This window comes from Xiphophorus hellerii, chromosome 23, assembly GCF_003331165.1.
Source record: "Xiphophorus hellerii strain 12219 chromosome 23, Xiphophorus_hellerii-4.1, whole genome shotgun sequence".
Classification (NCBI taxonomy): Eukaryota; Metazoa; Chordata; class Actinopteri; order Cyprinodontiformes; family Poeciliidae; genus Xiphophorus; species Xiphophorus hellerii.
This window is the reverse complement of record NC_045694.1, coordinates 19,684,650-19,711,484: the sequence shown is the minus strand read 5'-3', so window position 1 is coordinate 19,711,484 and position 26,835 is coordinate 19,684,650. Positions and strand designations below refer to the sequence as shown.

At 39.2% G+C, this 26,835-nt stretch overlaps 1 protein-coding gene across 1 annotated transcript; it reads left to right on the top strand.

Annotated features, from left to right (window-relative positions):
* The first annotated feature begins 4,049 nt into the window (after positions 1–4,049).
* On the top strand, positions 4,050–25,335 carry LOC116714954 (BTB/POZ domain-containing protein KCTD16-like). Its single transcript, XM_032555773.1, has 2 exons — positions 4,050–5,766; positions 24,075–25,335. The coding sequence occupies exons 1-2, from the start codon at positions 4,971–4,973 to the stop codon at positions 24,527–24,529; spliced, it is 1,251 nt and encodes a 416-aa protein (XP_032411664.1). The 5' UTR covers positions 4,050–4,970; the 3' UTR covers positions 24,530–25,335.
* The last annotated feature ends 1,500 nt before the right edge of the window (positions 25,336–26,835 follow it).

The window sequence follows — 26,835 nt, the reverse complement described above, 5'->3', positions numbered from 1 at the left end:
ATCAAGGCAAGGCAGCTCCAGCGCTGACCAGCTTTCAGGGAGCAGCTCCGCCACCTGCTGGTCGGGGACTGGAACTGCGCGAGAAAGATCGATTCAGGGTCAGAGCTAGAAATGGAAATTAGAGATAATAATCCAAGCAAAAACACCAAACACAACGATAATGGACAGAGACAGAACAATAATGCCAAAACGAACCGATTAATAATAGCATATCTCCATGTAGCACTCTAGAAGCAGACAACAACAGTAAAATTAGAACACAAAACACAAAACTAGCTTTTTGTTGTTTGGCAATACCCAAAGACTGGCACCCAATGAACAGCTCATAAATGCATCCATACCTCAAAAACCTTTTTGCACAGTTGATAATGTTAAAATTACAAATTTAAACATAATTTATCAGGATTGTAGTAGCCTAAACATATATAACTACACAAAGTAGAGCATAATTGTCAACCTTCAATACTGGAATTACATCTGCAAGTTTGTTGGGTTGTCTCTAATCGGCTTTCCATATCTGCAGACTAAAACGTTTGCCAGGTCTTCTTTGTGAAGCAGATTGCCAGTTGGAATTAGGCCAAGGCTTTGACTGGGCCATTCTCACACATGATTATGTCTTTGTCTGAACTAGTGCAAGTCTGCCTGAAAGGGGAATGTCCACTCTCAGTCTCAGCATTTTTGGGCCTCTATCATGTTTTCTACAAGGATTAATCTGTCTGGAACCCCTGTGCTGTGCTGAAGAAAAACAGCTCAACAGCATGATGCTGTCACCACCATGTTTCACCATGGGGGTAATATGCTTGTGTGGTTGTTGGAGGCGATGAACAGTGTAAATCTTCTATTATATAAGTCTAAAGTTTTGATTGGAAATACTTGATTACTGTGGCTCCACATGGCTTGGAACAGAGAGCAAACATGACTCAAACATGTATGGTTTTAAACAGTGTTCAATAAAAAATAGCAAAACATGTGATATTATTTTGTAAACCAAAACCTGTTTTAAGCTTCTCCAAGACTTTATGTCGGTCCTGCCCACTGTGTTCCTTTGTCTTCATGAATATGTTTGTTCACTATTGTTCTCTAAACCTCTGAGGCCTTCTGAAAAACAGCTATATTCATACTGAGGTTGTATTACAAGCGGATTAATTTATCTTGTAAATTGGATTGGTTGAACGAGATCAAATTTTTAGGGCGTCAGAGTAAGGGGGCTGAATATAAATGCACACCAACCTTTAAGATTTTTATTTGAATGCCAATTATAATTTCTCCTCTGGTTTGCAATTGTTCACAATTATGTTGGTAACTCTAAAATAAATAAAATCTTTGTAGTTGTAATGTAGTAAAATGTGCAAAGTCAATACTTCTACAAGTCACAAAATGTATCTTAAATACCCTGTGCATGTTAAAGTTGATTTAAGACAAAACATTTTATTGAAGACAAGCTGAAAATCTGTTCAAATAAAACAATTTTTTTAAAGTATGAGTTTCCTTATACTTTAATATTCTTCAAAGATTGAGTCATCTGTTCACATACTGACCACACTGCCCTCTAGGGGCACCAAGCAACACATAAAATTGAAAGCACAATAATAAGTAAATTTATGACTAACATAGCATTATATAATGCATAACTTAGCAGAAAATGTAATTAAAGGTCCCTTTCAATCAATTTAAACTTTGTCTTTTATCAGAAACTAAAGTCTATCTGAAAATGGCAAGATTCACTGTGTTTCTCTAAACATGCCAGTTCGCACCTTAGTCTCTTTTGTGTGAAAATATGAGTGGAATAAAAAGTGAGTGGGAGAGGAGGAAATAGGATGAGAGATGCTGTGTGTGAATATGAAGAATAACTCTGCAGAGAGGAGGACCCTGTTTGGATTATTTGGAGCATTTGAAGTAGTGCAGTAGCTTTCCACGAGACATTCACTCATCTGACAATACATTTCTCAATGGAGTACAGCTTAGAATACTGACGTTGATCAGAAAGGATGCAGATTTTGCATATTGTAAACATGCGAAAGGACAAGCTTTTAAATGTTTCTTCACAGCTGCACCATAGACAACTTTATGCAAGGGGCTGCAAGCCCAAAGCTGCCAATTTAATGTTCCAGCAAATACAGATTTCTTACTTCACGCTCAGTTGGGAGTCATATTGTCTTACATTATTCATGCATGAAATTCAACTCCTTCCAAAATACAGAAATCAACCTGCATCGCTTTGCGATGAGCAAAGAAATAAGCAACGGCAGGAGGATGTTTCTAATAGGAGGATGAGTGAGATAAGTAAGTCACAGGATTTATAGGACATCTGGGAGGAGAATCATTTAGAAGCCAAATCTAGGACATGAAATCCTCGTCTGTCACAGCTGTCCTGCATTTTAAACAAGCCGCAGATGTAATGGAGGTACACTTCATATCACGTCTGCTGTGATATTACAATCACTAAATAGTCAAAACATTACTGTACCAGAGAGACAATGTCAGAAGCAAAACATCACATCACTGGAGAAAAGAGATCAGAGAGCTTGCTGTAGCTCTAAATCCCTACTGTTTAAATCCCACTCAGTCCCCTGCGGCTGCTTAGCAACCCCTCTCCAGCACAATATACAGTGAATTAACAGGGTAAAGCGTGACCGCTGCCTCCTCTCAAACCACGAGTCAAAGGGGCTCTCCCACCATTGATGCCTTCTCTTAGCACAGCAACAATATGATTTTATTATAACTTCAAACAAACACACACACAAAAATCAAACAAGCTGCAAACAGTGAATTCGTTGAAGCATTGAGAGTTTTTTTTCCCCCTGGTGGTTTAGAAAAATTCATAAAACAAAACAAAGAAAAAAAAAGAATAAACAAAAAAAAAAGAAGTCCCCAGCATTCAGATGATTGTGAAAATTGAGTCATGCATCTAAATGTGTTCATTTTGTGCCTGCACACATTTGTGACCCACATAGAAATGTATGCAAATGATTGTCAATCTTTTACTTCAGCTGTGCAGCGTTTCACTTTTATCCGAAGTGGATTTTGCACCCAGAGGCACTTGGCTTCAGATTTGCACTGCTGACTCTGTGACATATTCGTTTAACAGTTGCTGTGCAATCAGTCCCACACCTCTGCCTGCTTTACTGGGTATATTCTAGAGCAAAGTGTTTCAGTAATGAGGCTTATTAAGTAGGTTTTGCCTGTAAAGATACGCAGCATGGGTGAAAGAATGGGACTCACACAGTGCCTTGCAAAGTTTTACTATCCCTTTGAATTTTTGTCAACAAACTTCAGTGTTATTTTATAAGGATTCATTTTATTAGGACCAATAAATAAGCTAACTCAAAACAGTGCGTACTTTGGAGGAGAAAGGAAAAATACAAATGATTTTCCAAACAAAATAAAACAAAAATATGAAAATCCTGGCATACCTATATTATCAGCCCCTGTACAATAGTGCTACTAAATAAAACTCAGTGTGGAGAAGTCACCCTCATCATAAATCCAGATGTTTTGTGAAGGACTAATAGAGAACAACAACCTCACGAAGACCAAGGAACACAACATTTAGGTCAGAGATAAAGTTGTGGAGAAGTTTAAAACAAGGTTAGACTTTTAAAAATACCAAAAGTCTTGAACATCTCTCAGAACACTGCTCTGTTCCTAATCTAAAAATGGAAAGATTGGAGGAAAGAGGACAAAGGTGGCTCTGGAGGAGCTGCCGATATCCACAGCTCAGGCTGGACAATGTGTTGACTTGTATAATTTTGCTTTCACTTTATGCAAAATCCCTCCCGAAATACGCTGAAGTCTGTAGCTATAATGTGACAAAATGTGGAACGAGTGTATCAGTATATTTTTTTCATTGCAGTTATCAGAGGAGCATCATGAAGCAGAGATGTTCCCAATCTGTACGTCGTGATGAACCAAAAATCTACTTTTTGTAAATCAAATCCATAATGACGGGGTCAATTTTCAGTGACACCTATGGTCAAAGGTTCCATCACAAGAGTGCACCTGTCAGATTTATTTTTCGTTTTAGCCTATTTATAACTGCTGCATTGCTCGCAGAAGAGGGTAAAGCTGTCCTGTGGATCTGCAGCTTGTACTTGTCACAGCGGATGAGTTTTGGAGTCGCAGACGGTGACACCTAACCTCTCTCGGGATAAGCGCGTCAGCTAAAGGTGTTAAATATGAATGCGCCGCGAAAAACCAAACGCTTGGATTAAAATCCGCGCCGCTGGGATGTTGGAGCCGCGTTATTACAACCCTGAATCCTCATCGCCAGCTGCGCACCGCGCCGCCGGTGGCCACAGTAGAACGGCACAGATGCTCACCCCCATCTATCAGCCCGTTTCGTGTTGATGGACTGCAAGTGACATTTTCCTTTAAGATGATGTAAGACTGTGCTTCACTGGTGGATTTGTTTCCCCTCCTCCATGTCACAGCTTGGAACAACATTATCTTAAATCTTCAGCCGGTTTGGCTGCTTCCGCACTCAGCAGTTTGGAGAGACTGGTGCGCAAAGGAGTCCCGCTTCTTGCCTCCTCCTCCTCGCAATCCTCCTCCCAATGAGCGCGTTTCAGCATCCCGGCAGTTAGGAGGAGAGCGATAGGATGCTCTCACAATTTCTCTTCCATTTCATCCGGCATTTAAGAAGGCTGCACTAAGATCCAGGTTTACTGAAAGTTTTTTAAAATTGTATTTTTCTTTGTTGAAAGTTCGCTTTTATTCATTTGAAGTCACTTCCACGACCAAATCGCAGTGGCTGCCCCGTAACATGATGCTGGTTATGATAATCGATGCCTGACTTTTACGCACGCACTTGAAGGATGCACCGCAGACGTACATTTGGGATTGTTCTGTCATAAAAGCGCTGGATGCCCGGACTGTGTCTGGAATCGGGACTCCGCTTTGGGTTTGAGCGCCTCAGCTCCATGCAGCTGCACCCCACACCCTGAACTTCTGGGACGTTTCGTGCAAGCGAAATGGCACTGAGCGAAAACTGCAAAACGCAGCCCGCCAAAGACCAGGGCTCGGTGCAAAACCCTCCGTCAGACGTGGTTGAGCTGAACGTGGGTGGGCAGGTTTATTACACCCGTCACGCCACCCTGACGAGCTTCCCGAATTCCTTACTTGGGAAGCTGTTTTCTAACAAGAAGGGGTCTTCAAATGACTTATCACGGGATTTCAGAGGGCGGTATTTTATTGACAGAGATGGATTTTTGTTCCGATATGTGTTGGATTACCTCAGAGACAAGCAGGTTGTCCTCCCTGACCACTTTCCAGAGAGAGGGAGGCTGAAAAGAGAGGCCGAGTACTTCCAGCTGCCAGAACTGACCAAACTTCTGTCAGGTGAGGAGCCTAAGCTGTTTCAGGATGACAGTGACTGGGATGAGGAGTCGCAGAGCAGCGATCACAGGCTGTACCCGTCTTACTCCCTGGACAGGAGGTATGGTTACATTACTGTCGCCTTCAGAGGCAGAGAGTACCACACTGACCCCAAGGCCAAAAAGTTACCCAGAATCTTCATCAGCAGCCGGATTGGACTGGCCAAGGAGGTGTTTGGAGACGCCCTGAATGAGAATGGGGATCTGGACAGACCCCGGGACCGATACACCTGCAGGTTTTACCTCAAGTTCAAGCACCTGGAGAGGGCTTTTGACATGCTGTCAGAGACTGGCTTTCACATTGTGGCCTGTAACACCTCGCTGACTGCGTCCTCAACGGGTCATTACGCGGACGACAGGGTCTGGTCCAACTATACACAGTACATCTTTTACCGTGAGTGAATATCTGATTTTCCATTCTGTTTAAGTGATGTGAGGTGACCAGAAGGTTCTGTAAGAGGTGGCCAGATGGAGCTATACAAGTGCATTATAATTAATTAGAATACTGTCAAAAAGGTTAATTTATTTCAGTCCATCCATCCAGCCGCTGTCCATACCTCCTTGCAAGGTTGGAGGGGGCTGGTGCCTAACTCCAGCAGCGCGAGGCGGGGCACACTCAGTTCATCGCAGGGCATTTATTTCAGTAATCCATTAAAAATAAAAAATGAAACTCACATATTATTAACATTACATAATGTGGGTAAAGCACTTATTAATTCCCATTTAGCTGATAAATTAAGTTTCACTTGGACATTTTTATATTACATAAGACTACTGACAAGAATATACTTGTACAATGCACTAGATACTCCAACACATGAGAATGGGTTGGATACTCGGTTGGGGTTCCTTTTGCATCATGGTAAGAAGGTGATCAGCCTGTGGTTCTGCTGGGGTGTTAAGGAGGGGCCTTCATCTTGTTTCTAGTGTCTCATCTTCTTCTTGGCAATACTCCAAAAGATACTCTGTAGGCATTAGTCAGCCTTCGACCAGAAAAATTTAGAGCATGCTTCCCTCTTCTGACTAGCTTTATGGAGATGCTGATTTCATTTTTCATCAAAATCTCTCACCTGCCCCATATTTCAGTATGTGGGCAGGTGACATGAAGTACTGTTTCCTGGTTTATCATTTCCTGATAGATAACTGCGTTCACTTTAGATTTGTGGAAAAAAAAAGTGAGTGGACCAGCACAAGGAACCTGGGTTTTGGACCTTTTTGTTCTTGTTCAAGACAAGGAGTCAGTTTCATAAGTGAACTGAAATCTTTATCCCAGTTAAGATGCTTTTGGCAATGTCTCTGATTCAGGAGTGAATTAATAAAAGGAATCAAATTGTTTCAGTTCACATCATGATAATTTCAGGTGGATATTGAAGCTCTGAATACAACCGCAATTCACAAATAGTGAATCAACCCAGACTCTTGAATCTACTGTATATTGGTTCACTCTTCTTCTGAGGGCTGTGCTTGTCCATTTTCTTTCCCACCACATGTTTTCCTTCCACTAAGCGTTCCATTAAAAGCCTGGGATACAACACTTTCTGAACAACCAGCTCCTTTTGCAATGACTTTTTGTGGTCTGACCTTCTTGTGGAGGGTGTCAATGAGTGTCTGCTGCACAACTGTCAAGTTAGCAGTCTTACCAAGATGGTGTAGGCTGCAACATATAATTTTTGTTTTAAAAATCCATTTCTATTAATCTTCTACTTTTCTAAAGAACTGAAATGTGGATTTCTGTTACCCTTCAGGTATTTATGTAAAATCAGATAGAAATATATGTGACATATTGCTCTGAGTGCAATAAAGTATATGAATTTTATTTTTAGTATCACTGAAATAAATGAACTTTTCAATGATATTCTAATTTTCTGAGATGTGCCTGAGGTCTAGTGATGGCACATCAAAAGCTAAGCCATAGCAGAATTTCTGTAATTTAATTAGGTGGAAATTTTGCACTGATAAGAAAAAAATAAGGGATTTTAGAAAATATATATTCTTGTAGTCTGTAGTTTCATAATTTAAAGTACTTACATTAGATATGTTGGAACATACTTTTAACTCACACAAATTTAGTGTCCATAATTTTAAAAATCTATATTTTTTCAAAATTTTTGACCTAATAATGTGAGCCTAGAATAAGTTATCTAATAGAAACATGTTACACTATTTCTATTAATCCTGTTTCCTGTCCTATGTTTAGCAAACAAAATCAATGTGTAAAAATTTTACTGACATAATTGATAAATTCATTTGTCCTTCCCTTCCCTGACAGGTTGATGACAACCTGTGAGTCAATTTGCAATAAATTGAAAAATCAGCCATACAAAAACACAACAATAGGGTGGAAAAAGAAGGAAAAAAAAGGCAAACTCCTCCTCCCTAAACCTATTCCCTGTAAATGTTTAAATCCCTTTCAGCGGCTTTCTGCAAACTTCTGTCCAAAGTCCGAGATTAGAGGCAGACTTGTTCACGGCCCCCCAAGGAAGTTGAGTCACAATGCCACCACACTTTAAGTACACATTTGTCATGCATAAATACAGCTTACTGCTCTGGTCCTGACAGCCTCTGGGTTATGAATAATATAGTGCCAGTGGGCATCAAAAAGGGGGAGAAAGAGATATAACATGCATGGTTCTGAGTCAGTTTTACTTGGAAACAAAGACTGTGGATCAGCTAATATCTTAATTAGAGGCAAATCTGGCTCGTTCCTTTGAAGAGAAGAGAAACATATGGGCAATTAAAAAGCAATTTGTTCATCAATCTGAATTGTTCTGAATGGCTCCCTTTAGAAAAGCCTTGAAAAAGTGTATGCTCACATTTTGTCACATTGGCACCACAAACTTTCATGTGTTGTTCTGGGATTTTCTGCTGCCGACATAAAAACAAACAAACATGTATTTGTGAAACCATTATTGAATATTGCAATTATGATTAACTCACTTTATTCTGACACTTTTCTTTCTTTTCCTTTATCACATTGCCCTCGCCCCTCACTGTGGCCATTAAAATTATACATTAAGTATGTAGAAGAAGTCAGTCCATACATCTTTGCATGCATGTTAGTTAAAAATGATATACTGTCAAATATTGCATTAAAAATGTCCTACGCTATTGTAAAGTAGCACACATTAAAATTGCAGAGAGGATTTGCAATTAAATATATTTCACAAAGTAGTGTATTACTGTGGCGTAGGAAGACATTTTTGACTAATTAAATCTAGTAAGTGTGGATTAAACTTATAGTCAGTGTTCTTTGCTGTGATACTCCTAGAGAATCCAGTCCAACAAATGTGAGAAAGCTGTGCACCGCACACCGCACATCTCACTGAAAACACTATCCCTATGGTGAAACATGGTGGTGGCAATATTATGCTGTGGGGTTGTTTTTATTCGGAAGATTGATGATGGGAGGATGGATGGAGTTAAATGCAGGGCACTCCTGGAAGATAACCTATAAGAGGATGAAGAAGACTTGAGATTGAGTCGACCTTCTACTAGTGTGGGCTTCTTTATGCTTTACAGTGTTCGTCTATCAAAAAATCCTAATAAAAACATTTAAGCTTGTGACAAAATGCATAACTTTTTGATATGAACAATTTGTAGAGTCTACAGTCGGAGGGTAGGACTGTCTTTCAAACTGTGCAGTTTTTTTCACCAAGTGCTTTGCTTTGACTTTTTGAAATAACCCACTCTGTATGGGATTTCCTGAGTCATTCATTATTCTCAAGCAGAGCACAGAGTGTAGGTGTTCTCCTCTTTCTCTATTGTCAAACATTGCTCTGGGATGAAGTCAGGGGGAGGATGAAAGAGCGCTAAAGTCCAGCACGACAAGCAAAGCGGGACGAAGAGGAGACGAGAGCCAAAGAAGTTGTGAGGAACCGAGGAGAAGAAGGGAAAAGGCTGTAGAGGAAGTGGATGGCTGGATGAGGGAGTAAAAGTTGCATGAGACTTGGCCATGTGGAGAGGGAACTGAGGCAGAAAGAAGCAAGAGGGAGAGGGAACAAAAATAGATAAAAGTAAGGATGAGACAGGAAGGTTCGTCGAGTGTGAGGAAGTGGTGGGAGGAGAATATTTTAGGTGATAAGACACACTCAAGAGAGGAGAGAATTGTTTTTCATTACAGTTAGAGGAAACATGCATGTTTACGAAAACGGAGACCTTGTCAGCTTGATGGATAGACACATCAAAAGCAGGCAGGCGTGAGAGGACCTTGCTTCATAGCATCACCGCGGCCTGAATCCACCATCAGAACTAATACCGTAAACTCATGGTGAATGTGGGACACTGGAAGGCCTAGAGCAGGTAGTCCTGATGAAACAATGCAAGCAGACAAACAGAAATATTAGGAGGAGGGGGACGAACCAGATCACAAGCCACATCATTGTTTTGTTGTTTTCTTTTGGCAGAACATTGAACTCCTTTTTGCTTAACCCCCCTTACCTATGCAAACATCCAAACACCAACTCATATGGATGGAAAATGATACTCTAAAATGAGCTAAGTGAGAGAGTTTTCTTCCAGCCTGCCGGTTCCTTTGCATCATTCATGTTGCTCTTCTCGCTAAATGCATCAGTAGTTTACCACAGCTCCACAGATTCTCCACATTACCGTGGACATTTTGCATAAAGCTGTACTGCAAATGTCCTTTTCTTCCTGGTGTGTTCTCTGTCTTCAGGTCTTCACTTTCAAGGTTTTGGTTCATTTCTCTAACCCTGTTGAAAGTATTCTTTTGTTTCAGACAAAGAGAAAAAAAGGGAGAATTTGAACAAAAGGGCATTCTCATCAAGGGGTCACAAGAGCATCATAATTTAGGAGCCTTTTCAACTGATGGGCAAGATGAATTATAATAATTTAAGCAAGTACTCAGACCAAATTAGAATGAACTGAATAGACGGCTTAGAAAATAGAAGAATATATAATTATAGTATTACGGAAGCTCAGCCTATCATGAATAGAAAACAGTGTTGTATAAAGTACTGAAATCTCAGAGTCAAGTAAAAGTACAAGTACCTCTCCAAAATATGACTTTGGTAAAAGTCGAAGTCACTGACTGAAATGTTACTTGAGTAAAAGTCGTATTTGAAACTTCTTGTACTTAAGTATGGAAATTACTGTAAAAATGGATGTACTCAAGTAATGTAATGAAAAGTACAAGTAAAAAGTAAAACAAAGCAAATGCAGTTTGAATGACATTTTTTATATTTTGGTAAACTTGTCAAATACACTTAAAATAATGTACCCAACCAAGTGCAGGCAAAATTAAACCTGCTAATAGATATACCTGCAGGCATCATTTAGTTAAGAAAATTAGATGCTTTACCTATAGCACAAGGTTAACTTAACCTGCTTTACAACTGAACCAGCTTCTTAGTATACCCTCCAGGACAGAAAATACAACGTTTTTGTAAGCCTTAAGTTTTCCCTTCAAGTAAGGTCAGTGCTGAAAATGAGAAAAATAAATAGTACAGAAAATGCGGCCAACATGAAGAAAAAGAGCTGTTACGATTACTCTACTTCACAAATCAGTGAATCAGTCAATGCTACAGTCAGTAGGTGGTGCACACAACTGGTCATTATGCAAAAGAAAAAAAGAATTGGGAGGGAAATGCAGCTTATTGGCATCTGTAAACCTGGTTTTGAACTTGCATGCCTTTCCTATATTCGTTAAATTTAGTCTAAATTGCTATCGCTATGGCTTCTGTCCCCCCTTGAACAGAGGAGTCTAGGTAGCCTGCTACAGTCAACATTAGGCCTAAGCTAAATACACCACGTGTGGAACTGAAACAATGCCAAACAAAGTTCATTTATGGTCAAGATTTCACAATACAGTAGTGCCTAGTGACCAAGCTATAGTTACTGAAACAGGAGGATTATAACCATTTCATAAGAAGTTACCTCGATGTGTTTCTTCAAGTTGGACGGGGAGTTTTTGTAAGATAGAATTTCCATGTGACTGCTACTGATTGCGAGACTTGCTTTGTGTTTAATGGGAGAAGCGAAACAGGTGTATCCTAATTAAAAGTAAAGAAATCAAGAAATGGCAAAAAATGTGGAATGAAGATAAGAAAGGAAGAAGATTATATGAAGTACAAAAGTCAGTTTGAATTCGAAGCATTAATGAACGAAACAGAAGAGAAGAAATAATAATTAGTAGATTAAGAGTAGGTCATACCTACTTAAATGACATGCTTTATAAAATAGGGAGGAAAAATAATGATAAATGTGAGAGATGTGGAGAGAAAGAAAATGTAGAACACATATTGATGAACTGTAAGTCAAATGAACTCGAAAGGGAAGAATTAAAGAGAATAGTTAGAAATATGGGGCATGAATGGAATCTTAAAGGTATATTAGGAAATGAAGGAAACATAACAGATATTCACAAATTAAGGAAAGCATTGTTTATTTATCTTAAGAATACAAAATTAAAAAGTAGAATTTAATAGATATGAAGTAATGCTTCTACACACTCATGTACAGTAGGTGGCGGTATGCACCTTAAAGTTGCTTGTGATCCGCCATAATAGAAAAGAAGAAGAAGAAGAAGAAGAAGACGTATCCTATTGGTGGTGATGAACAAGCCCAGGCAAGCAGGCTACGGACTTTGTTCGGTAGCCTACTTGCTACTTGCTAATCAGTAGGTGGGATCAAAACACTTGCGTTTCTCTCTCTCGCTTTTTTGTAACGAGTAACTAAACCACACATTGAAAATGTATCGGAGTAAAAGTACCCAATTAAGTTCGGAAATATAGTGAAGTAAAAGTGAAAGTCATCAAAAATTTTCAGACTCCAGGAAAGTATGAAGTACTCCAAAATATACTTAAGTAAAGTAGTGAAGTATTTTTACTTCGTTACTATACAACACTGATAGAAAATATGGTAGTTATCTAGGTTGGAGATTTGTTGTGGACAAGGGGCACCAAGGCAGGGCTATCCAACGGATACTAAGGGCAGATTCAGAACCAAAGAAGAAGAAAAATAACTCGACTGGACTCAGAGATGCACAACACAAAGATGTCTATTTATGTTTTTTCTCTTAGTTATTTATTATTTATTACTTAGAGAGCCCAAATAAAGAGATCTCTCATTTTCAGTGGTGTTGAGGCATTATAGATCTACAATTTAATACAGTACAGTCGAAATGAAGACACTTTAAAACAACATCAGTAATTAAAATATAAAACTATGTAAGTGGAATCAACGCTGTCTGTGTAAAACCTTGTATGTTCCAGGTGTGTGAGGCGTGATAATACAAGACAGACGTAGCATGGGACAAAAGAAACCAGGGGATATGTGCACTGATAGAGCAGAAGAAAAGCGAGGGACAGAGACGAGATGATTAGTGAATGAAGAGAGAACAAAGACCTGGTAACTGAGCTCTTAGCACACTCCAGAAAATAAAACAGCACAGGAGGCTAAGTAAACATAAAAAGATCATTTTGTTTTTTCTGCTTGTTGGTTGGTTCAAAACTGACTGTCTGTGGTTCATATGAAACTGGCCGTGCTTCAACCTGTACTTAACAGCTGGATCTTTATAACTTTTTAGATAAGCAAAAGTTTAAAGTGATTTTCTATAATCTACTCAGTATACTTTACCAACAAGTAGTGGTTTTTTTTCAGTTAGATAAATTAAACATTCAGTGCCATAAATGTGTATTTGCCCATGTTATATGTTATTACTAAAAACAGAAGTAAAACATATCTGCACATTGAGCAATTCATAAGGGTAACTGCTTGTGCTTTACATTTTCCTGATAAATCAATAACAAATACACCCAGTAGATGGTACATCGTCATAGTTACCAATAAACATGCTTTATGGAAGTGAAACAGCTCATGATTGACTTGAGCTGTTTGTGTTACATGAAAGAAAGTATTGAACAGATTGAAGAGCACATTTCACAATGGCAGCAAAACTAAAACGAAAAAATCCAGATAGTGCCTTAGTGCACTATATGGTGCTATTTGAATAACACCATATTCAGGCTCATATGAGAGAAGATTGAAATAAGGATCTGCTCAAAAAACATCAATTTTTCCATATATGCTGGTCCATACAGTGCCATGGGGGACCATTATCTATTTCCTGCTGTCAATGGGGAAGAGGCAGGGTATACCTTGAACAGGTCGCCAGGGCAACACAGAGACACACAGGAAAAACAACCATCCAAGCTCACACTCATATCTCATGGTGATTTACAGTAACTCAAAAGTCACGTGTTTGGACTGTGACATGAAGCTAGGGTACCTAAGACAATCCACACATGCAAAGGAGGAACATGCAAACTCTTCAGGCCAGGCTCTGCAGCCCGGCTCAAAAAAACATTTTGTGGTTTTAACACAACATTAACTGTCCAAAGAAATTCCAAACTGAGATAAAACTAAATTCTTGTCGAGACCTTGTCATTAATGTGGCTTAATCATCTGCATTTAGCTGAAACAGTCAGGAATGAATATTTGCAGTACTTACAAAAAAAAATTGTATTCCAAAACAATGCTTTACATGTTTTTAGAGTTAAAAAGTCCATCTTTATTGTTGTTATTAATGCATTAAAGATTCCAGCTGGTATTTAGTTGTGGTTGAAAGCCATCTCTGAGGAAAGATGCGACATGAAGGCAATATTCAGCTCCAAAGTTTCCCTCCCCTTCTCCTGCACTCACTGAGACACAGCAGAGTGTTGAACCTATTTCTTCTCAATGATTTGAAACTGAAAACCGTCTTGAACAAAAGGAGAACTTTAATTTGGTTCATTGGTTTACAATTAGCTGTCATCTTGCATGAAATAAGTCCATAACCTCGTCTGAACTTACAGACTCCTTGTCAAAGTACAGAAATCATTGTTAGACCCCGAAAACCTGTAACTCCAGAGGCAAAATCATCTCAGACTCTGACAGAGTCAGTCGCAGTCAGAGTGGGAGAAATGTACTGTTGGATAGAGAATGGTTCCTGGATGTGCTTGTTAAAATAAATCCAGAGCCTTCAATTTGGTCCACAATCCGGTGATGTGTGGCCATAATTGCTTCTGAACAGTGAAAACAAGACAACAGGGAGGGACAGGGAGAGTAATCTACTGCTTGGGTCCAAAAGACGAAGAGATTGGCCCATTGCTGAGCTCTCACAGAGCCTGGTTGGAGTGCGGATTGGCAATACCTACAAGAGACGAATGATGTTCCTGTGAATAACTCATTTATGTCTGTAATAGCACCTTTGCAGAGGAATGGTTGGCAGTAGGAGGAGAAATGTATGTCGATGTCTTTTCGCCTCATCAATCTAAAGCAGGCAATCTGGCCCAACTCTGGAAAGAAATCAATTTATTAGAAAGAAACTGATATTAAAAATCTTGTTCTTGAAGCTATCCAATGAAATACACACATGGTTTTACTGTTGCATATTCACATTTACATAACCCTAAACAATTAGCACATTAATTGAAATGTAATCAGCTGTTTTTTTTTCTTGAAATACTTAATGATTAATTCATAAGTGCAGTTACAGGAACTAAAGATTAAATATTCCCTCACCTTAAAAAAAAGCTATCCTTTAAAACTATTTTAATTGCCTCTTGTCTTCTTTGCGTCCTGCAAGACACTTGACTCTTAATTAAAAGTGCAGTTTTGATTGACAGATTAACAAAGTAAGACTTTTAAAAAGCAACATTTCAAATATGAAAGGGAATAAGAGGTTAAATTCTCACTTAATTTCAACCTTCCACCAATTAAAATCTCCAGCATGCCTCCCACTTAGTATTATTGTCCCTTCTTCAGCTACTTTTGTACCCTGAAGAAATCAGAGACAGGTATTCTTCCTGGACAATACCATAGTAATCACTCCAGATGCACTTAATGGCTGCTTGGATGAGAATCTTCTTACATGCTGAGTGTTTTCTGAAGACAGCGGGATTCAAAGTGTTGGTATGCAGAAGGAGATTTTTGTAGATTGGGGCTTTTTCTGGGGGGGAACTGCATTAAATGGGTAATTAACAGAACATCTATATAGTGCTTTGCAAAAGTATTCATATACCCAGATCTTTGTCTCATTTTGTCACATTACAGCCACAAGCAGAAATGAATAAATCAATTACAGTGGAAAGTCTTTAGGGTATTCCCCTAGCAGGTCAATAAATTGAAATCGGTACCTACAGTACCGTAATTTTTCTGTAAAATAGCTCCATCTCAGTCAGAATATGGAGAATATGTCTTGTCATGAATCCAAATCACCTCGCTCTTTGTTTAGAGCTCCCTCTGAATGACTGAGTTGTCTCCAAGTGACTAATTGTTTTACTGATTCTTCTCAATAGCAAGCAGAAGGAATGACCTCTACCAGATTTTAATGTCAAAAGACTGAAATTGTTACCGACATTATTTTTTTTTCTGTTGATTCTGCTAAACAGCATCCTCTTTTTAAATAAAATGCATTGTTATTATTCTTATTAAAATGTCTCCAGAATGTACGGAGAACACGTCTTGCCACAAATTCTCAACTAGATTTAGTCCTACAACATACCTGTCAGCTTAGGTCAGCGTTTCTCAATTCCGGTCCTCAGGCCTCCCTGCCCTGCATGTTTTAGGTGTTTCCCTTCTGCTACACACCTGGATTGAATTTATGGGTGATCAACAGGTTTCTGCAGCACTTGATGGTCATGCAATCATTTGAATCAGCTGTTCTGGAATAGAGGCACATCTAAAACATGCAGAGCAGGGGGGCCTGAGGACTGTAATTGAGAAGCACTGGCTTAGGTGGATGGGCATAACTTAGTAGTATTGCTTTTGAACCGTACCCTTACCCATTTCACATGACAGACTGAACATTTAAATTTCTTCACAGCAGTATCTCTGATGTTTGTATTGTGCTCCCTGGTCTTCATGATGCTGTTTGTTCTCTAATGTGCTCTATCAAAAGTATCTGAGGCCTTAAAATAAAAGTTTTATTAATGGCGGCAAAACCTTAAACTGCTGCTGTGAAAATTATTCAACAAGACGTTGCTAGGTGACCGGAGAGAGAGTGAGTTAGGTGATGCCACCCACCTTTCTTGGCGGCTAAAGCATTTCCTCTCGCTACATCAACCAGAATGCTGCATCTGAGTTCAGTGACATTATTGAATATTCTTTCAGACGAATTATCTATACATGTGTCTATTGCATGATATTATTGATTTGTTGTCCAAACACTTTGTGTTTGTCTGTTCCCCAAAGTTTTGTGCTTCCTGAGGTAAATACTATTGTGGGGTAGTGTAACATAGAAGTTTCCCTATAACGACAGCTCTAAGAACGATTACTCCTTCCCTCCAGACGATCCTCTTGAGGCATAATTTAGAGGATGATAAGAATACCTTTCTTTCCATCTTAATCCGGCCTTGTACAGGGGAGAGGTGTGGCTCAGGGTCAGGAGAGAGAGAGAGGGGCTGATATGGACGCTTCAATCTGCCTGCGTTGCTTGTTCGTCTCTCGGTCAGGGTGACACTCATCAGATCGGCACCCTCTTGACAACGTTCTCGTGTCATTAATACTCAGCCGGTGGAGCTGTCACTCTCCTCACGGGTAACAGCCAACGCAAGACGTACCCTGGAGCGTACAAGACTGGTAACCTTGAGTTAGATCGCGTGATTTTCACAGGGGCACCACAGCACTTAACTTAATTTTCCCCCAGCTCCTTCACATTGAAGCTGTTCATGGAAGCAATCATTATTGGCAAATTCAAAAACGCATTATTTTGCATGGCAAGAAAACAGCTGTAGTCATCAGTCAGGCTGGACATCGGGTGATGAAGCGAGTCTCTGTGAAATGGATTTCCCTCTCGCTGTAGGGACAGTCGCTGCGTTTGCAAGACAAGCCCTTTTTGTGCTGCAAGGGCACACTGGCCTCATTTGTGAGTTAACAAGCATGTAAGCTATTCTTCCCTCGAGGCGGCGGAAGATTAAGGAATATTTGGTCAGCAGCATCAGAATGTACTCGCTGACAGGCTGCATGTATTTTCAATCAACTTGCATTTAGCCTTGATGTATTGCACATGTAGATTACTCCCCCTGCCCCCTTCCCAAATAAGGTCAGGAGCTTTCCCTGTGTTTTGTTTATTTCACAAAGTCTTGGCCAGAAAATGATATTGCACCTGAGCCAGGCAGCACCTGAAGTACTTCAAGATAATTCAAACTGCTCAGTCTCACTGGGTTAGGCTGAGTTACAGGCAAACAGACAGTAATGAAAAGACATGTCGCTTAGATGTTGTTTTTTGTTACACTCAGACAGCATAGATGTAAAATGCTCTCTTTTTCAGTTTAAAAGTTATTCTCATGAATTTTGACTCGGGTTACAGTTCACACTTCGTCTGAAATCATATTTAGGAAGGAGGCAGCTTTGGGTCACTTGAGTCTATAACAAAATAAAACCTTACAGCTGAAACTAGATAATGATGTTCACTTTCTAAAATAAGCATAACTCTTCTTTCTCCCTGTCAGACAATAAGTCAGACTGCACGTTTAATGTTTTAGGTCACTTCAGTTTATCATATTTAGTAAATGTCAGAATATGAATATATTTAAACTTCCTTTGAAGTGAACATAAATTTTCTTGGTATTTGGTAACATTGCCTTTAAACTTTGATTATCCTTCCAGAACAATAGTTTACTGAAACTTTGGCCAGTTCCTCCTGACAGAGTACGTTTTTTAGGTCATCTTTCTTACACAGCTTTGCAGTGCTGCCATCCACATTTCTTTTAGACCGAGAGCAAGTGATGGCCAAACCAAAACAATAACTTTGATGCCGCCCTCAAGCCACTTTTTCACTCATCTTACAGTATGCTTTGGGTCATTGTCTAAGTTTCAGTTTTCTGGCTGATGCCTTGAGGAACTGCTTCAATATTTCTGCATAATCATCTTTCATTGTCTATTCTGTGTACAAGCCTATGCTTTAGCAAAAAGCAAAAAAAAAACAACAATACATTACATAGCCTTGCTGTTCTTATTATTTACAGCTTTACAAGCTTCTCCCTATTTATACCAAGTATAATAGTATTCTTTATTGTCTTACACTTCAATTTTAGATTTGTCAGACCACAGTGCATGTCTCCATAAAAAGAGAGCCTTTGTAAACTGTGTCTTCACTTTTTATGTAGATGTTGGAGTAATGGCCTCTTCGTGACATTCAGTCCATGAGGATACAGGACTCATTTAACCAGTAATAACGACTCTCATCTACCAGTTTCAAACAACATCTTCTGTTTTTGTTTATCTTTGGCACGCAAAATTATAAATTTCCATCAGCAGATTGAAATTGTGTCCAAATACTTTTACAGACTCACAAATGCCTTCTTGATGCCTCGACTGATTTCTTTAAAATTTTCCATGTAAGATGAGAAAGCAGTTTGCTAGAGGCGTCGCCTTGAAATGTATCCGCAGGTGTGCCTCCAATTATCTCAAATGTTCAGAATCAAAATCGTACAAAGCTTTTGCGCCACTGTCTAGTCTTTTCCAAATAGATGAAAGGCACAGTAATTTAATGTCAACTTCTCAATTTGGAAAAAATAATAAATGTATTCTCAAATATTATCTCTAGTAATTCTAGAGACAAAATGTTAGTATTCCTAACTGAAGACTGTATCCTGATTTAATGTCAGACAGTGAGAATTAACAGATTATGGATGTTTTGTACAGCTTATGTATGTAAATATCTGGTTTCAGCTTCAAGTGTTAAAAGTCCCTCTAAGATTATCAAAATAATGTGCAGAGGTGCCTTGAATGAGTCAGTTAAGAAGCTCAAATTATACAGAAAAATGGATGCTGGGAAATAAACTCAGTGACATTTTACATCTGAATTTGTCAGAGAACTCTGCCTTCAGTCCACATCATGTCCTACTTTTCTGCCAATTAGAGCCTCTAAGATCTACAAGCACTCACATCTCTACAAAACCGATCTCTCTCGGGCACGATGAGGACAAACATCGCTGCTGTCATTGTTGGGTGGAGAGGGTGGGGGATAGTTTTGGGGGACACCCCGTGAGACATGCTCTGTGCTGAGCTCAACTCCATCTGTGTTATTTATAAGGAGTTCAGACACACAGCCTCAGTCTGTTAATGTGGAGGAAATCAGATCTCTCAGACAGGCTGCACGGAGCTGAGAAAAACACATTTCAATCAATAGCTTCCCTGAAAAGATAGTAAAGTGAACACACCCATTTGTTTAAAGAGAAGACTGCAACTCTTCATCTTTTATTCAGCCACGGATTCAAATTCTGGATGTTTTGGGATTTATTTATTCAAGTTGGATATTATAGACCTTCCTATATTCTTCTCCTTCTTGCTTGGGTTTTAGATTTACATCAGCAATGGTGGCTACAAATGTTATCATGAAGTCATTAAAAAATAAACAGCACTGTACAGCATTCTTTGGCTAAAGCTTTTGATTCTGTAAATTAGAAATACAAATCACTGACAATATTTTTTTCACTCAGGAAATTGGTTCTGAACTGATTTAGAAATTGTCTGACACAACCTGGTGTGTGATCTTAATAAGGAGAACACTGCCTTGCAATATCTAAAAGTGTTCACTAAGGAAGTGTTGTAGGCCTGATATTATTTCCTATTTTTACTAAATGAGTTGGGTAAACGACTTTTTCATGTTATCATGTAAAAAGTTCAGTCCTTGCATTATCACACTAAACTCTGACAACATTTTTAGTTCTGATGTGCAGCTCATTTGTAACCTTCCAGGTCATATAGTTGCCTTTACATCTTCAAACCAAAGACCAACAATAAATAATAACAAAATCAATATATTTATTGGTAGCAGACAGGCTGTTCTCAACATTTCAGAATCTGTTGATCTATTGGGATTTCCAGTTATAAATATTTCTCTTATTAAAAGAGGGGTGGTGCATAAAAACAGAAAATATCCACAGAGCAGCAGTTGTGTTGTTGAACCTTGGGGATATAATGTGTCAATGGGAGGACTGCTTCCAAAATGATATAAAAGTAGCAGCATGTCAACAACATATTATCTGTAAATGCACAACATTGTGAACTTTGAAGTATATAAACCACAGCAGTGAAAACCACTCTGTGGGCAATTTCTCTCAGCTATGAATGGGAAACTGAGGCTAGAATTCGCACAGGCTGACCAGTATTGAACAATGATACATTGGAAAGTGGTTGCCTCTTCTCAATTTGAGCTACAACCTTCAGTTCGTTGGGTCAGAATTTGGTGTAAACAACAGGAAAGCATGAATCCAATTTGTTGTGTATCAATGGTTCAGGATCACAGTGGTGGTTTGACGTTGTTGGGAATTTGTTCTTTGCCCTCTTTGGGCCTGTTTGTACAAATAAGCAACACGTTACTATATCATTGCTGATTATGTTTATTGCTAATCACAGTGTGCCTATCCAACCCTACTAACAAGAAAATACAACACATCACTAATCCTGAGTGATGTCACTTAGGTTTCTTGAACATGACAGTGATTTCACTTTGGCGGCTTCCAGTCACCAGATCTTAATCCAATAGAGCACCTTTGGGATGTGGTGTAAGAGGGGGATCAACATCATGGATGTGCAGCTGAGAAATATTAATATTTTGTTATATCTATGCTACAGAAAATTATTGCAATTCTGAAGAGAAAAGGAGGTCAAACCCAATATTTGCAAGTGGCTGCTGCAAAGTGTATTTGTAATAACTGCAGGTTCTCAGACTTTGTACTTTTTGGATGTATCTCTTTAAATCAGAGAAATACCTTGTTATTCTAAAAAGTATTTTTATTAAGCTTGTGTTGCTTCATTATTTAGTTGGTCTAAATAAAAAAAATATGGGTAAATATTTCCAGTCGGTAAAACATTTTTACATTTTTGCTTCACATCTGTGGAATAAGCTTCAAAATATCACTGATCTTTATTATTTTAAGGGTTTTACTATGACTGTTCTGACAGAAAGAAATATTTAATTATTTTATTTACTGGAAATGAATTGCATCAGATTTTTGTTGGCATGCTTTTCAAAAGCAAAACCAGATATATTTGTATCCGTATTTGCTTTTATCATTATTTTGGTTCTGCTGATGTTCTGATTTGAAGCTCTTTTAGTTCTTCATGCTGCCTTCTGGATCAGGAATAAAAGCTTTACTTAAATGTTTTAAGTCACAATCACTTGGTCTTCCTTAAAAATACAGGACGTGTCGACTGAACTGCAGTTTGCTCTCTACGTATCAGCTCTTCTCATTTCTTGCTTTGAATCACTCGTTTGAATATTCAGGGAGTTTGGCAGCTGCTAAGCGCCTCTGATTGCTGATGATTGCAGGGACCAAAAGAGATGTCAGATCTTGTAAAAATTGCCCCATTTGGTTTTTTCCTAACAATGACTTGCAGAAAACAGCCTCTAATAGCCGTAAAAATCTCATTAAGATCTGAGATTACAGCCAAAGTGATTGCTCTTGGGACTCTTTTTTTTTTCCCCCGTTGAAATTACATAACACAAAACTTTGTGTTTTAATATGTGATTTTCCATCACTAAAATAAAACCTCCAGGTACTTTTCTCTCACTGCCTTGCTAATTACTCATTCTCTTGCATGGCCTGGAAATTTTTTCAGTTGCTATTATTGGGTGTTGGCTCGTTTCCTAATCGGGCTGCCCCTCTGGACTACAGCATCCATCCATTTAGAAACAATGCTCTGCCTCCGCCTCCTCCTGCTCCTGATCCTCCTTTACTGAAGCGCCTGCATCCATTTCCCATTTGCGCTGCTCGTCTGCTGCTGGATTCAGCCAGATTCATTTTCTGCGGGGGGAAATTGGTGCTCTGATTGGCCTCTTTACTCATGGATTAGCCATTAAAAAGCTGTTAGCGACTCTCCGACTATATCAGCTCAATGCAATCATCACAGCAGAGATAAGGTCGTTATTATAGTCTGCGCAAAGAGGTTAAAATCCCCCTTGAACTCTGGCCGTTTTAAATTGGTGCATGTGCTGGAGGGAGGCAATGGACGAATCATTCCTCCACCCCTGAGATGTCTCTGCTATCGAATTTGAATCATCCCATTAGGAGAAAAAAAAGCTATTAAGAGGTCTTCAGAGTTTGTGTTTTCTGTTTACATACAGTTAGCAGATCTACTACTTCCACAGCACATCTCTAACTGCAAGCGGATCTAAGCGATCTTGGTTATTTTGGGGAAAAGAAAGACAGTGCCAGTGACTTTACTCTAGCACTTCTCAAGCCAGCAGGCAGCACTGTACTGTACAGTATTTCTGTCCCGCAATTAGCTGTGTAGGAGGAAGTGAGATGAGACGAAAGGAAGGTACAAGAAAAGAGAGAAAAAATGCAGCTGGAATCTTCTGCTTGTACCGATTTATCCAAACTCAAAGAGACCAGGAGACCCTCAGGGTCAGCTACTGAATGCATTCGCTTTCTCTCTAGCCTGCAAGTTGTTAGCCTGTTTTTTTTTAGTTTTTTTTACCCTGATGCCTCCCTAAAGGTAGAAAGCACCTTACTTTTGGTTCAGGTGACTAAGCTAACGTGCCTCTGCCTTGGCGGTGCGGCTACAGGCCTAATTAGAAACCGCGACGGCAGAGCAGATTGCGCTGGATCTGAGGCGAGGTTTGCCGTGGGAAATGGGAAAGATCTTTCAGCAAGTCGTGCTGAGCTGTTTGAGCTCTGGAGGGGTCGACTTATCACATGGAGCAATATGCACAGCTCACTAGCTTTTTTGGGGGGATTAATCACCGAATATCACACGAGAAATCAGATGTTCAAACTGCTGAACCCCTTAAATATCTGCACATACAATCATCTGACATTGTTGTTCCATAAATATCAGATGATGCCTTTGGCATTTTCTTTTTGTATATTGAAACCTCACATTTAAATTAACTGTATTGCATTCAGTGTCATAGACCAACAAGAAAAGTGCATAACTGTGAAGGGGAAAGAAAATACTAATTTCATAATTTCAAAATTGGAGAAGTTTGCTCGGCATTTGTATTCTAGGGAATCAACACAAAAGCAGTCTGTAGAGCATTTATTTGCTGCAATTACAGCTGCAAGTCTTGAAGGATGTGTTGACTTTTGTGCCAGATTTTCAGTGCAGTCAAAGGGATTCTGAGTTGGATCAAGGTCTGAACCTTGGGACAAACTCATAATTTAGTATTAACCTTTATATCTCTAGGAAAATCCCACTGAGATTAAAAATCTCTTTTGCAAGAGAATCCCGGCCAAGAAGAACAGCAGCGCATAGAGTTTGCAAAACATTTATTTATACCAAATAGGCCTTGATCTAAATCAGGGAGGCCCAAGTCAAGTCCTTGAGATGTCCTTGAACATGTTAATGCGTCGTTTCTCCAACACACCTGAATCAAATAGCTGACTGCTGACTATCTGGCATGAAGCTGATTGCAAACAGGATTTTTCTTGCTTTTCTGTCTTGTTACATATTCATAGCAGCCAGATATGTGGAGTCAGTGGCTCTCCTTGCAGATTCTTTCACCTGAGCTGTGGCTCTTTGCAGCTCCTCCAGGTTTAGGTAGATGACTATATCTTGATAGATTTGCAGTTTAATACTCTGTCCAGCCTTTTATATTTTTTCTACTGCCTTACTTTGTGTTGGTTTATCACCTAAAATAACAATAAAATGCATTAGAAATTCTGGTTGTAAAGCCTCAAAATGTGAAATGGCTTTAAATATATCTATTCGCCAGCAATCAAATGAACAAATGTTTTGCGTGCTTTGTCCTAGGTGGGCCCTCGCGGTGGTCGTCCTCTCACTGTGACTGCTGCTGCAAGAGCCACAAAAGTGAGCGCGAGGGTGAGAGTGGCACCTCTTTCAACGACCTCTCCACTTCCTGCTCCGAGACCCAGTCGGAGGCCAGCACCCCCCAGGGAACCGTGATCCACGCGCCCGTGAGCCGTCAGTCCAAAATCCAGACCCTGGATCGACCTGTTCCCAAAGGCCCAGCCCTCATGCTGCAGCAGCAGGCCGAGATGCGCCGCAAGACGGACATGCTGCGCGTGAGGACCTTCGGCATGCGGGAGCGAGACGCCGCCAAGAGGAAAGCACACAAAGAGAAGATGACTCCGGAGCAGGAGCTGCAGAAATGCATTCAGGACTTCCGGCGCATTAGGATTCCCGATCACTTCCCGGAGAGGAAGTACATGTGGCAATCCGAGCTCTTAAGAAAGTACAGACTCTAAAAATGAGCAAGGGGGAAGTAAAGACGGCAAGATGGTGCTATAGAGTCATATCACCGCCATTAAAGAGTATTACAATGCATTATCGATACACTGCACACTCTAAGGCACATGTTGCACCAGAGAATACGACTATCCTGCCAGGATGGATTGCAAAGCACACAAAAATACAAAGCAGTGTGAGTTATTTATCTGTAACCTTTGCACAGTGTTGTGAATGACATGCACACGTGTAAATCAGACTGAGACTTATACAAAACGTCCTGCTCTCTCCGTGTAGAGACGAGAAAGAAAGGTATACTCCAGGTCATAGCATCACTGACAACAAGCGACCTCAGGGGAAACATCGTTTCAGTTCACCAACCTACCACATTCTGCATGCACAGTCGCCCACAATGGCTGCTTTTTAAAGCGGATGTACCCAGATGGTGCTGTGAGCTAGCAACACATTATCACTATACTTCACCGAGCTCTCTCTCTCCGTCTCTCTCACACACACACACACACACAAACAAACATGTTAAGTATGCTTCGGCAACAACACTGCATGTCATCTCACCCTTAGCATAATTATGCAATATCAAACAAAATCTCAATTCACTGTTTTTGTCTGATGGGTGAAAAGAGTGTTGGTGGGTGAGACTAATGTACTGAGGAAGCACTGCCTTGATCTGTTTGTATTACTTTTTGTCTGATGTTGTCTTGGTGAGAAGATTGTATGTACTGTATGTAGAGCAAATGGCAATGGGATTTGTGGGTTCGCTGACTGTAAATGTGCTAAAAGACGAAATAAATGGGTTAGAATTCTATGTAAAAATGTGAACCTTCTTGGTCTTTGTAAAAGAGGTTTATTAAGCTTTGATCCAGTACAGAAACTTGAGGTATAAAGGTCTGCAGGGGAGGTGCGATGGCTGCAGGTTTTAGCAACTTAATTCTGCTGTAACTATACACCAAGCATGGCATCAAAAGTTATTTTGATGTTGTTTCTGTTTAAATACAACCTAAAGTTAGATCTACAGCACAGCTATTGGCTACTGGAAATCAGAAAAGCAGCTGCTTCTACCACTAAGTCTTGCAAGTTGCAGGATGGTTTATGATCCCTTCATTTTTGTTTTGTCACAGCCATTCAGTAGGTGCTAATTATGCAATTTCATGCCTTGTTTATTCCCACAATTATTTATACCCCTGAAAGATTCTGATCTAAATTTATTTTCAATTTACCAAGGAGTTTGTTTCTGATGGGGCACGGTAGAAGGATTTACAACCTTCTCAACAACAGATGCAAAACTCTTTATTTGCACTTTCCCAAGCCCTTCTTATAATTTCTGTCTGGCTTTTTGAATGTTTCCACTGATGTTTTGAGGATTTATTGTTTGGTGATTATCTCCAAATCTAATTTTTAGCTTGCTCTACAGATTTTCTACTAGATTAAAGTCAGAACTCTTACTAGTCTTGTTAAGAAATTAAATTAATTGCTCTCATTTTTCAAATAAATATGTTGACTGAATGGAAGGATTGTTCAACCAGGTTTGCCAGAGATATGAATAATTTTGTCATAACCTGACTTTTCAAGATATGAAATGTAGCCATCTACTGTAACCTTTGAACTTAGTACTAATCTGTAATCTCTCACATTTCAGAAGAACCCTAATGCGAATTAAATAATGAATGATGGTATCAGAGTAAATGAAGGGAGATTCAAATTTCTAAAATGATCCATCACTTTTTTTCACTTTACATTTATTCACTGCTTTGTGTTGGTTTCACATAAATTCCCAATAAAATATATTGCATTTTGTGATTGTAACATCACAAAATTTGGAAACGCTCAAATGCAAAAGGGTTCTGTTGTAAGATGCTGTGCATGTCTCAAAAGAATAAAATAGGAGAGGTTAAGAAATGAGAAAAACTACAAAAAATCTATGCTTTGAAAAGTACATGTTCATTTACAGAACTTTTGCTATTTATCTGTCACTTTTCTATCACACATATGTCTACGATCATAACTAAAAGAACAAGATAATCCAAGTAAATACAAAAGCAGCATTCAAATGAAGTCATTAAAGTCTTTGTGTAACTGGAAAGGTTAAATTTGAGTGAAGTGAGGGAGGAGTTGGTATTTGCTTGAATATCTGAAGGATTTAATTGTGACAAAAAAGTTAAATTAGAATAAATCTGTAAAGAGAAGATACTTTATTTACAGCATTTAAAGTGATTGTATTTCTGCAGACGAGATTTATTTGCTTAGATATGACAGCAAATGTGAAATAACAAGTGCTGGACGTGAAAAGTAAAATGATGAAAAAACA

Excerpts from the sequence above, each read along its gene's own strand:
- LOC116714954 (XM_032555773.1), top strand. The coding sequence starts at position 4,971 with ATGGCACTGAGCGAAAACTGCAAAACGCAGCCCGCCAAAGACCAGGGC. Across the intron at positions 5,767-24,074 it reads TACACAGTACATCTTTTACC|GTGGGCCCTCGCGGTGGTCG; the intron begins GTGAGTGAATAT and ends GCTTTGTCCTAG.